The following is a 12462-nucleotide window of genomic DNA, read 5'->3' as shown; positions in this document are numbered from 1 at the left end:
CCCTGAGATCACAGGTCTTCCAACCACATAACAACTTACGGGATGGAGTCATCTGCACCAGCTAACTCGAGGAAGGGAGCAAGGCCACTGAGAATGAGGAAGAGCCACATTTCTGTGGAGACCTGCCTGCAGAGGGCACCGCAAATGTCCAAGCAGGAACTTGGAAGAGGGAGGACTTGACGTCTCCCTTAACTTGCTTCTCAGCTTATCTGATCCTCATTTTATATCCTCATTCTGCCTGGCGTGTGACTCTTAAGTGGCCTCTATGCCCAGTGTTTAAGAAATATGATCCGCCACCTGAGGCTCACACAGAGAACAGGGAAGGAAAGTCAAATACAGCAGGTGTGAAAGAAGCTGGCTTTGGGACAGAGGCAGGTGTGCCTTGAGAAGCTGGCCAGGCCACTTACTAACATGTCCCTTTCCCTTTTCTCCTTCAGAGCATGCAAACACCTATGCACTGCAGTGGTCTAAATGTTTGTGCAATATACATGGAAGAACAAAACCCCTAGATGTTCAATGGTGGGCTTGCTCTTACAGCTCCAGCATGGACCCCCTTTTCACCCTAAGGTCTCAAGGCCCACCTGACACTATGCCTTGCTTCAGGACAGGTATGCCCTTCTCTCTCCCTTTCTTGCTTTCCTTTTCATGTGAGGGCTACGACAAATGTCACTCTCTCTCTCTCTCCTTAGGCGTTTGATAGAGGTGCTTCTTCTGCTCTTTGAATCAAGTATGAGTTGCTACCTGCTTATATTGTCACTTTGTTGTCCAAAGCAACTTCCATATACAGTCATACTTTGGAAGTCGAACGGAATCTGTTCTGGAAGTCCGTTTGACTTCCAAAACATTCGGAAACCAAAGCACAGCTTCCAATTGGTTGCAGGAAGCTCCTGCAGCCAATCAGAAGCTGCATCAGATGTTTGGCTACCAAAGAACATTTGCAAACCGGAACACTCACTTCTGGGTTTGCAGCGTTCAGGAGCCAAAACGTGCTAGTACCAAGGTGTTCAGGATCCAAGGTACGACTGTATTCTGTCACAATCATTTCATGTAATAAGCCAACCTTTCTTTATTCCACTTGTGAGTGAACTTCTTGTGGGCATAAGGTTAAGGGCAAGCACATATCCAAAACAAACGTATTTTATAACCCTTAGCAAAAGGTCCTAAATATCTTAGTTGTGCATGCAGGAATGCACATGAGTGCAGGACACATGTGTGGGTTCAGACTCACACCTGTTAACACCCTATTTCTACTGGGTCAAATACATGCTGGAAATGCAAGGAAAATGAGGGCACCTTTTACCACAAGTGGTGGACCTGTAAAGTAGTAAAATAATTTTGGGAGATGATATATAAAGAACTAGGGGACACGGGTGGTGCTGTGGGTTAAACCACAGAGCCTAGGACTTGCCGATCAGAAGGTTGGCGGTTCGAATCCCCACGATGGGGTGAGCTCCCGTTGCTCAGTCCCAGCTCCTACCAACCTAGCAGTTTGAAAGCACATCAAAGTGCAAGTAGATAAATAGGTACCACTCTGGCGGGAAGGTAAACGGCGCTTCTGTGCGCTGCTCTGGTTCGCCAGAAGCGGCTTAGTCATGCTGGCCACATGACCCAGAAGCTGCACACCTGCTCCCTAGGCCAATAAAGCGAGATGAGCGCCGCAGCCCCAGAGTCGGTCACGACTGGACCTAATGGTCAGGGGTCCCTTTACCTTATATAAAGAACTGGAAAAAATGTTTAAAATAACCTTTTCTAAAAAAAAACCCCAAAGCATTTCTTCTAGGAAATACTAAGGGACCAGAAGAGACTTCTTATGTATGCGGCCACTGCTGCCTGGATGTTACTGGCCCAGAGATGGAAAGAAGACAGAATCCCTATCAGAGATGAATGGCAGATTAAACTGATGGACTATGCAGAAATGGCAAAAATGACGAGAAGAATTAGGAATCAGGGAGATCATAATTTTAATAAGGAATGGGGAAAGATATAATTTATCCTAAAACTCACTGTAAACAATTAAAATTATTAGTAGGATTGGAATGACCTTTGTGGTTGGATGTTGGACTATGGTTATAAGGGAGACTTAAGAGAGTTGGACCAACAGAGAAGATGTAGGAGCAAAAAGTTAACATAAGGACCCACAAAGGGGAAGAAGAGAGTCCATGGGAATTTATGGAATTCTCTTTTTGTTTTGGTTGCTTGATGATGGTTTGTACATTCAAAAATTAAATAAATTTATGTATAAAAAACCACACACCTTATTTCTACTGAATAAAATGACTTGTACTGTCCAACAGCCTGTGGCTAAGTTGGAAGGTCTTTTAATGTGCCTGCCAAGTGTCCCACTTAACAGAGGGCGGTCCCCTATTTGAAGGTGTTCTCTATTTGTTCAGTCCAGGTCTGGTCAACAGACTAAGCAGGCACAGAAATCTCCTGGTGCCTTCCCCACTATTCAAATTATAGTATTTATTTCTAAATTGGTGCCTATATACTGTATTATGATATGCAGATCGCGATTCTTTAGTTTGGCAAAGCATAACCCGTTCCCCCTAGCCTTCCTGTTTGGGTCATGGGCTGGTTTCTCTCCTAAATAGATGTAGTGAGCAGCGCATGTTATGCATGAGGGAATTCAATGAATGAATGACCTTTCTGATTTCACCAATGACACCATAGAAAACAGAAGCCAGTGTTTTCCCTCTCCCTCAAAGAGAAAATGATAGGTTACATTAATAGGTGGGATGTGAAAGAATTTGCATAGGGTTCTTGACCAACAGCATTTTCACTTATCACTGAGGACTTGTTTCTGCAGGCTATTATTTCAGGGGGTTAGCGACTGAGGTTTCTGAGCCATTGTTTGTTTACTTTTAGATAAGGATCAGGTGTTTGTGTGGTCTGTGCTTTGACATTTAGGTCCAATCATTTCTGCTGCATTAAAATTAGCCAAAGTCACCCAGCGGCTGAAGGCTTCCAATTCATATTTCAGTATGCAACTTAAGCTGCTTGCATGTTCAATAGGTCAGGCACAATTCCTTCTTTGTAGATGCTTTTGGTTGCTTCAATGGGCATCATTTGCAGAAATGCCAACCCGATAACGTCTTATGCAATCTGCTGAAGCCTTTATGTTCCGTTAACAAAGACTTTAGCATTCCGTGGTTGTTTTTGAATGAAAACCCTTCACAGACAATACTCAAGTGCCAATTAATTCTCTCAGCCCAATTACATGTTCCTCTCAGCCCAACTACATGTTCCTCTCGAAGCCAGGTGAGGTGAGCCAATGGGTCTTAAACCCTTGGTGACTTAAGCACTTCCCCTGCATGCGAAGACAGGCTTCGGTAGATTGAGTGGATGAGACCAATAGAAAATAAACAGCTACAGTGGTACCTCTGGTTAAGAACTTAATTCGTTCCGGAGGTCGGTTCTTAACCTGAAACTGTTCTCAACCTGAGGTACCACTTCAGCTAATGGGGCCTCCCGCTGCAACCGCACCGCCACCGCTGTGCAGCGGTGGCGGTGCGGTTTTAGCGGGAGGCCCCATTAGAATTTCTGATCTCATCCTGAGGTAAAGTTCTTAACCCGAGATACTACTTCAGGGTTAGCGGAGTTTGTAACCTGAAGCGTTTGTAACCCGAAGTGTTTGTAACCCGAGGTACCACTGTATATGACTTTTAGAAGACATCTGAAGGCAGCCCTGTATCGGGATGTTTTTAATATTTGATGTTTTATTATGTCTTGATATATGCTGTGAGTCACCCAGAAACTGCCCAGAGTGGCTGGGAAACCCAGCCAGATGGGCGGGGTATCATCATCATCATCATCATCATCAAGGTGATTTCTGCAGGTGCTGTAGAGGGAAGTGAGGGCCAGATGGGGATTGTCAACCTAGGAAAGTAGCCCCTCTAGGAGAAGGAATACTCTGATTCTAAACCTCCATTGCCTTACAGCAGGCATAGCCAAACTTGGCCCTCCAGATGTTTTGGGACTACAATTCCCATCATCCCTGACCACTGGTCCTGTTAGCTAGGGATGATGGTGTTGGTTATTTTGCAGATTAGTTGCGCTGCAGAAAGCATGCTGGGGAGACCACACATTCAAGAAATGCAAAATAACTTTTGCTAGGTTTTAATAACAAAAACCTCCTTTTACACTAAATTACAATATATCAATAAGAACAACCCATTCACTAGGGTACTGAGAGAGCTACATGCTGCTCTTTATATACCATACCCAACAGCTTAATTAACACAACTTAACAGCACCTGCTATACTGCTTCACAGCTGTAAAACTTTATTTGCTCTGGCCCTTAAAGACATATACATATTGTGAAACAACAATGAAACCTAAAATTTAAAGAAACCATTCAACGGATGGGAGTTGTAGTCCCAAAACATCTGGAGGGCCAGGTTTTGTCATGCCTGCCTTACAGGATATCTTTGGTAGAAGAAAAGGCTATGGAGTAAACCCTAATAATAATAACAATAATTTTAATAATAATAATTTTATTATTTATACCCTGCCCATCTGGCTGGGTTTCCCCAGCCACTCTGGGTGACTTTCAACACATATAAAAACATAATATAACATCAAACAGTAAAAACTTCTCTATACAGGGCTGCCTTCAGACGTCTTCTAAAAGTTGTGTAGTTATTTTTCTCAACTGAGTCAGCTCACACATCCTGCTGCCCATCTTCAAGGGTACAGTGATCAAAGGATCAGGAAAGCAAGTGTTGCATGTAACACAAGTCAACCTGTTTCATATGATTAATAGACAAATAGGTAAACTGACTCCACTGAAAATCCTTGTGCTTGGTCTTACACAAAAGCCAGATCTTTGATGATGATGATGATGATGATGATGATGATGATTATTATTATTAAATTTATATCCTGCCCATCTGGCTGGGTTTCCCCAGCCACTGTGGGAGGCTTCCAACATATATAAAAACACAACAAAACATCAAGTATAAAAAAACCAAAATATCCTATACAAGCAACAAACAAACCAATAAATCAATAGAAACCAACAACAACAACAATGTTGTATTAGATCTGTGGTGGTGCATTCGCACATGCACATTTGATTCTTCATTCATCAAGCGATGAACTTATTAGCCAACCCTTAAAAACAGAGGGGAAAATAAACAGCTTTTGGCATAGTAAGTACATTTGTAAATCCCTTCCTTCTTGTAGAACTATGAAATCGGTACTCTTAGGCCCTTTCTCTTCGCTTGGCTGTCAAGGCATTGACAGGATGATCAGGTCCTTCACGGGTAAGAGAGGGAAATGCGAGGCTAACAGAAAAAAATACAAGGAGCAACCCTTCCAGTGAGGAAGTTGCTCAAACTGGTGTCCAGCCCCTCCTTTACTCCTTAGCCCTCCAAGCCAGGGCTCCTCCTCTGTAATAGTCTTCTACAGTGAACCTCAGGAGCCTCTCTATGTACCTGACTGGCCTGTTGCTCAGCAGCCTGTAATATCCTTCATGTTCTGGCAGTCAGTGGGGCCAGAGAGGCTGTCCTGTGGGAGCTGTGGGAGAGATGAAGGATCTGGTTCCCCTGTGTTGTCTCTGTCAGAGTCTGAATCCAAACTGGAAACTTCATCACCCTTCCCTGGGCTGGGCCACCTGCCTACTTCTGCCTCTCTGTGACCCCTCATTCTTCCTGCTTCTACTACCTCCCAGCTTGTCCCCTTCTCTGAGGTGTGGCCAATTTCCCACCACCAGGGTCCAGGGTTTAAGTCATCTTCTTCTGTGCCTTCCCTGGGGGGCTCTTGGGTAGGCAGCTCCCACCACTCTTCCTCATCCAGCCAGCCCCTGACATTGGCTGAAGCAAGGCTTCTGCCAGCCCCATTCCTCTTCCCTTGCAATGTCCTTGGGGTGATAATTAACCTTGAAGGGTCCCATCAAAGCTGAAGTTCTGGCATCCTGGACAGGTTACACCAGTTTTAGAAAAAGGTTGCTAGGACATCATTATAGCTAAACTGGTTATTTCTGTCTCTTTAGATTTACAAAGTGATGCAAGCAATACCTTATGGAGCTTCAGAAAACTTTCTGAGAAGTGTCCAAGGGAGAAGATCTCCTTGCTGCCTTTTCTGAGAGTCTGCAAACCAATCCAGAGGTTGCCTGCAAATTTGTCTGCAAATTAGAGCCTAGGGCTTGCCGATCAAAAGGTTGGTGGTTCGAATTCCAGCGACGGGGTGAGCTCCCGTTGTTCGGTCCCTGCTCCTGCCAACCTAGCAGTTCAAATGCACATCAGAGTGCAAGTAGATAAATAGGTACTGCTACAGCAGGAAGGTAAATGGCATTTCCGTGCACTGCTCTGGTTTGCCAGAAGCTTAGTCATGCTGGCGACATGACCAGGAAGCTGTCTGCGGACAAACACTGGCTCCCTCAGCCATTAAAGCGAGATGAGTGCCACAACCCCAGAGTCGTACATGACTGGACTTGATGGTCAGGGGTCCCTTTACCTTTACCTAGGGCCACCAAAAGCTGAGGTACATCCTTCTAGTTCTCAGGAAAGCTTACATATCTGAGGGTTCCTCAATTGGGACAAGGTGATAATAATAGCTACCCAAGCTGATAACAACTGGCAGCCCCTTGTATCAGTTAAAATGATGGTTTATAATGAGGGACTGTGTGTACTTTAAGCTAAAGAAAAAGAGGGGTGGACTTGCCCACTGCAACCCACATTCTAGGTCACAAAAAGCTGCCTTATGCAAGAGTAAAAAGTGTGCAATTTTTCACATATTCAGCATAATTACTTTTGCTTCTTCTAGTGTTGAGGAAGACCAAGGAGCTATCTAGGGTAGCAAAGCCACTGAAAATCTCCCTCTGTAAAATCCTCTGGCTTCTGAGCTTTTACAAGGCTACGATCACATAACTGCAAGCTTGCCTTCATGACCATAGGGCTAGAAGCTTGCTTTTTTAGAAAGAGAAAGCTGGCACAGATCTTAGCCAGATATTCTCCGCTCAAAGCTCCATCTACAAAAGTTCTCCAATGGCCTGTGATCAAGAAAGGCCTATGATCCAAAATGCTGCCTACACTAGTGCCAGTCTTCATTAGTAGAAACAGATTCCTGCCAGAATCTGTTTTGGGTAGGTCCTAGAAGGAATCACGTGGGATGCGGGTGGCGCTGTGGGTTAAACCACAGAGCCTAGGACTTGCCAATCAGAAAGTTGGTGGTTCGAATCCCTGTGATGGGGTGAGCTCCCATTGCTTGGTCCCTGCTCCTGCCAACCTAGCAGTTTGAAAGCACGTCAAAGTGCAAACAGATAAATAGGTACCGCTCCGGCGGGAAGGTAAACGGCGTTTCCGTGCGCTGCTCTGGTTCGCCAGAAGCGGCTTAGTCATGCTGGCCACATGACCCGGAAGCTGTACGCTGGCTCCCTCGGCCAATAAAGTGAGATGAGCACCACAACCCCAGAGTCGGCCACAACTGGACCTTATGGTCAGGGGTCCCTTTACCTTTAGAAGGAATCACAGCATGAGGAATTCAAGCAAAGGTGTGTGTGTGTGTGTGTGTGTGTGTGTGTGTGTGTGTGTGGATTTGGGAGGGCAGCAAATAGCATAGATAGCACTTTGAAGAATATGTACTATGGAGTGATGATGAGTTTTAATATTAGCTGAATTGAATCCTTCCATCAGAGCACTTGAAAGGTCCTGGATAGCATGCTTATGGTGCCAAAATGGAATTATAATGGACACTTTGGCTCTGAATGTTGTGTGAGTATGCTTATGAGGACTGAACAGAGCAAATGGTAAAATGCTTGAGGAAATAAAAGAGGACTGGACACAGCTCCTAAAAGCAACGATGGCCATGAGTTCCTTTTCCCAGTTGAAAAAGTCCACATTTCCCATAAACATAGTCTATTTCCTCCCATTCCTGATTATTCTTCTCCAGCAGCACCAGTAAGGTGATTCAAAAGGAGAAAGTAGAGAGATGTGGGACCTTCAAAGATATGGAGTGGGCAGGGGAAAGAGGCACATGTCTTCAGGAATGAGGGCACAGATCGCTAAAAGCAGAAGCAGTTTCACAGCTGACTTATTCATCCTTATGAAGAAATAGCTTTGCAAGCAGCTTACCTATGGTCCAATGGACCCACCCTGCTTGGAAGACTCTCCACAGACTTGCACTGCAGCACTTTCACTGAAGGCCTCAACCTGTTATTGTGGTTGCATTAGCAGAACTGCACTTTCAGCCTCTCTCGGTTCACCGATTCCGAAAGAGCTTTCTAATGTGAAACATTAAGCAGCTGTAAAATGCTGATCTGTTGCTTTAAAAGTATGTGTAATCTAAAAGGGGGGAAGGAGGGGGGCGGCAAAGCATCTGTTTCCATCGTGCATGCCAGCTTATTTTTGGTCGATTCTGACCCAATATAGCCACTGTTTCAATATTTAATGTTGTGCTGCTACAGCAACTAGCTTCCACATACTTCGGAAGCATTAATACTCAGCATAAAATTCCCTCTGTCGGTTCACTAGGTGACAGAGCTGTCCAATGACACTTTGGTGCCAGAAAAACCCTGATGGTTCCCTACTCCCAAGTGGGACGTAATCCAATAAGAAGTTCTCCTGTGCAACTCTCATTGAAAGGTGCTTGTGCAGTGACTATTTCACACTGCACACATAAAGGGATGTCAACTTTTCAGTTTTCCAGTAGCGGCTGGGCCAAACTTGGGAGCGCTTAATAGCAAGTTGATAGTCCATACAGCTGTGTCCTTAAAAAATCGCACCATCACCAGCATCATCTGCCTCACTACCTGCAAATACACAACCTCTGCAAATCTCTGAGCTGAGACATGAACCAAACTCTTTCTTTTCCTTAACCTGAGAAGTGAGGAATCCAATGGTGCTTTTGCAAACAGACAATCTCTATTACAGCTTCTTGGGGCTGCTTTTTGGGGGGGGGAAAGTAGTTACAGTGGTACCTCAGATTACTACACTTCAGGTTAAAGACTCTGCTAACCCAGAAATAGTACCTCGGGTTAAGAACTTTGCTTCAGGATGAAAACAGAAATCGTGCTCCGGCGGTGTGGCAGCAGCAGAGGCCCCATTAGCTAAAGTGGTACCTCAGGTTAAGAATAGTTTCAGGTTAAGAATGGACCTCCGGAACGAATTAAGTACTTAACCCGAGGTACCTGGAAATATTTATATACAATTTGTTATTTAGGGATATATGAATTTTCTTATCCAAATACATTCACTTTGGATTCAAAAGAATCAGCAACTCCTTTCATTTTGGGAAGGCAAATATTACATCTTAAAGCCTGGACAAACAGGAAGAAATGTCTACAGAAAGTGCAATGAGAGAGAAAAAAATGGGGGCAGCACAGTTTTAACAATTTATCACCAGGGGGCGAGAGAACCTCAGAAAACACCTGGAACAATATTTACGCTGAAGATATTTGCAAAAAATTGTCTCTGATGGGAGAGCACAGAAATTGGCACCGTGCCCAGACTATATTTAACATGAGTGCAGATGTGGCAGTCAAGCCTGTGTTTTGCTCAGTCCTTTCACAGATGTGAAGACGTGACTTTTGAAATTGTGCTTTTGGATGCAAAATGAAGGAGAGCTCTACAGGGACTGAACATTCACAGCTGGACTGTAATAAGGCATGGGTAGGCAAAATGAGGCCTGGGGGCCGGATCCGGCCCAATCACCTTCTAAATCCGGCCCACGGATGGTCTGGGAATCACCGTGTTTTTACATGAGTATAGAATGTGTGCTTTTATTTAAAATGCATCTCTGGGTTATTTGTGGGGCATAGGAATTCGTTCGTTTTTTTCTCCAAAATATAGTCTGGCCCCCCACAAGGTCTGAGGGACAGTGGACCGGTCCCCTGCTGAAAAAGTTTGCTGGCCCCTAGTAATAAGGGCTTGAGTATAGTTACTTCCACACTAGAACCCTAAAGCACTGCTGAGATGTTGCTATTTCGCAAGTACAGTACCTGGACGCAGAATTAAAATGCAACTTCCATATATGTCCCAAATATATTGTTGCATTTTCCCAGCAACCTTCTTCTCCATGACCAAGGTCTCTTCTAGACTGTTGTTATTTGGAATGGGGTTCCATCACAAGCCGGCAAATTCTGGTCATGCAATTAAAGGCTGATATGGAGGTATTGCACAACCCACAACTGGGCTTCTTACAATAAGGAACGTGATGGGGAAATGCGCTTGGAAGTGTGAGATAACACTTGCTCCGATGCAACATCATGTGTCAGGGAACTGACATCGGAGCCAGAAGTGGAGGCAGGGCTCCCAAGCGATGCCGGAGAAGGGCCAAGCAGGGAGAGAGGGGACTCAGCAGCTGGGGAAGGAAATCAGCGTAACACCAGGGATAAAGGGGGGCGGATGGGGGAATCGGAGAGAGGGCTCCAGGACTCTTCGCTGGAGACCAGCGGGGAGAGCACAGGTCCTCCGCTGCCCACACCCACCCTGCGCAGAAGACTTCCGCGCAGGGAAAGTAGGCAGAGACTTGGCGTCAAAGAACTTCTTTGCTGGAAGAAGTTCAAGAAACGCCCACTGACGGATTCTGCTAGCGACTGAAACAGCCACAAAGTGAAGGGCTGTCCAGACAGAAAAGGTTTAACCAGGCTACCTAGCCAGGAGTGGCGGCAACTTACGCACGAGCAACCCCATATAACCATTACATCATGTAATCTCCCCACATACAAATAAGAAGGAATACTAATTAAGTTGCCAGCTCTGTCTACTTTCCCTGTAAACAAATCCAGATAAATGCGCTATGAAGCCATAATCTGGAAGCATCCCAAGAATTTCCTATAGTGTTTACTTACACATTTCCGTTCCTGCAAGGAACTTGAATTATGCATTCCCACTCATATTTTCTTTGTAACAAAATGCTGCCATTAAAAATGAAATGAAAGAAATGAGAAAAGGAAAGTGAAAATAATAATAATGAAATTAAATCAATAATTAAAGCCAACCCACTCCACCACCACCCAAGGACAGAAACTGGTATCTGGTTGTTCAGTTGAAAAGGAATAGACCAGTATTCTTCCATTTAAACTCATCCCCGAATGTGGGTTTTGAATGTCCTTGGATGGAAATGCAGTTGATTTCCAGAGCAGAACAGTGGAAAATGGGAGCAGGGGTTTTTTTTGGGGGGGGTGTTACAGGGAGCTTGGGGATCTAAAACACACAATAATCAGACCAGATTAAGATTGGTTGATGCCTTGGAACTGTACCTCTTGGGGGGGGGGGGCAATGGAGTGCAGAAAACACAAGCCTTTTATAAAACAAAGATGCATCAATCTGCTTAAAGAAACATGAATTTGATGTCCATTGTACATGTGCTAAGTTCCCTTTTGCAGCCATCTTATAGCACTTTTCAAATCTTTACAACAGCCATGTAATGGAGTTCTCCCCCATTAAGCATGCCTGCAGCAAGGTTTAATGGAGGGGAGAGGCCCTTCACCTTAGGGTTGCAATATTTCAAACAGTGGAAATCCAGACAGAAACAATGTTGAGCTTTTTTTTGTAAAAAAAAAGAGAAAAATTTCTGAGGTATTTTCTTTGAAAAACACCAAAAACGACAGTGCCAACATGGGTTGCCACACATCCAGATTTTCCGACGTTATTGCAATTTTCACCCAGACACTGCTTCCAACTGCAATATTCTGGATATGTCCAGGAAATTCAGGACATATAGCAATCCTACTTCACCCAGTAGTTTAGCATGCCGCTAGGTGAAGCCCCTGTCTGCTCCTTTTGCAGGAATGAAGCAGGGACAAACTTATTTTGGGAACCACACCAGGGCCGCCTGCCCAACTTAATCTGACCTTGACTTGACAGAATGGCTGCTCCCAGCTGGCATTTGAGGAAGAGGATTCCTAGTGAAGCTTGTCCCTCAGCGGAACTGATGGAATTATTGTGTCAGGTATATGGGCTGGGCCTTGGAAAACTCCACTTCCTGGGAATTATCAGCAAGTTCTAGGTAGACTTACACAAATCTACACTTTAAATGATCATATTGACAGCAGCAACTACTTCAGGCAGCAAAACCAAAACTCATCCACGGGGAAACAAAACAAGGACCATTTGCCAGTTTCGGAGAAGCAAAGAAACACATCCACAACCTGTTTTGTTGCCTGAGGGAACCTAGAAAGGTTGCCCACAGAGATGTGCCGAAAGGTAGGAGGAGATGGAAGCAATTTGGCCTGTTTGCTTCACAAATGGGACAGCAGTCGCCCCGTCTCACAGTATTTCCAATACTCCAGGCCTCCCCAAGCCAATAGTTTGATAACCACAGCTGCTGGTTGAACTGGCTAGCATTGCCTCAGTGGAGTGAAACCCGTTCGCTACCTCTCTCCTCGCTCTCTCCAACTGGTTTATCTGCTCATCTGGACAACAGCTAAATTACAGCTACATGGAAGACTTCCTGTCACATAGGAAAAAGGGAATGTGAAGAATTTCAGAAATCACTCCCATGAGACTAGACACAAACAG

At 44.8% G+C, this 12462-nt stretch overlaps 1 protein-coding gene across 3 annotated transcripts in view; it reads right to left on the bottom strand.

Annotated features, from left to right (window-relative positions):
- A2ML1 (alpha-2-macroglobulin like 1) overlaps positions 1-8164 on the bottom strand; it is a 60545-nt gene extending 52381 nt beyond the window's left edge. Inside the window, exon 1 of one of the 3 annotated variants that reach the window (XM_083718350.1) lies at positions 8074-8164. Coding sequence is in view for 2 of the 3 variants with exons in the window: in XM_083718349.1 (XP_083574475.1) it covers positions 40-110 (71 nt within the window). In the remaining variant the exon portion in view is untranslated. Of the gene's footprint in view, positions 1-39; positions 212-8073 lie in introns of those variants that run through there. The other 2 variants (XM_083718349.1, XM_083718351.1) reach the window with 2 other exon arrangements.
- Between the last annotated feature and the right edge of the window lie 4298 nt (positions 8165-12462).

The sequence above is a fragment of the Podarcis gaigeae genome (genome assembly GCF_964106915.1).
Source record: "Podarcis gaigeae genome assembly, chromosome: 17".
Lineage (NCBI taxonomy): Eukaryota > Metazoa > Chordata > Lepidosauria > Squamata > Lacertidae > Podarcis > Podarcis gaigeae.
Note: the sequence above shows the minus strand (reverse complement) of the source record. Positions and strands in the feature narration are given on the sequence as shown.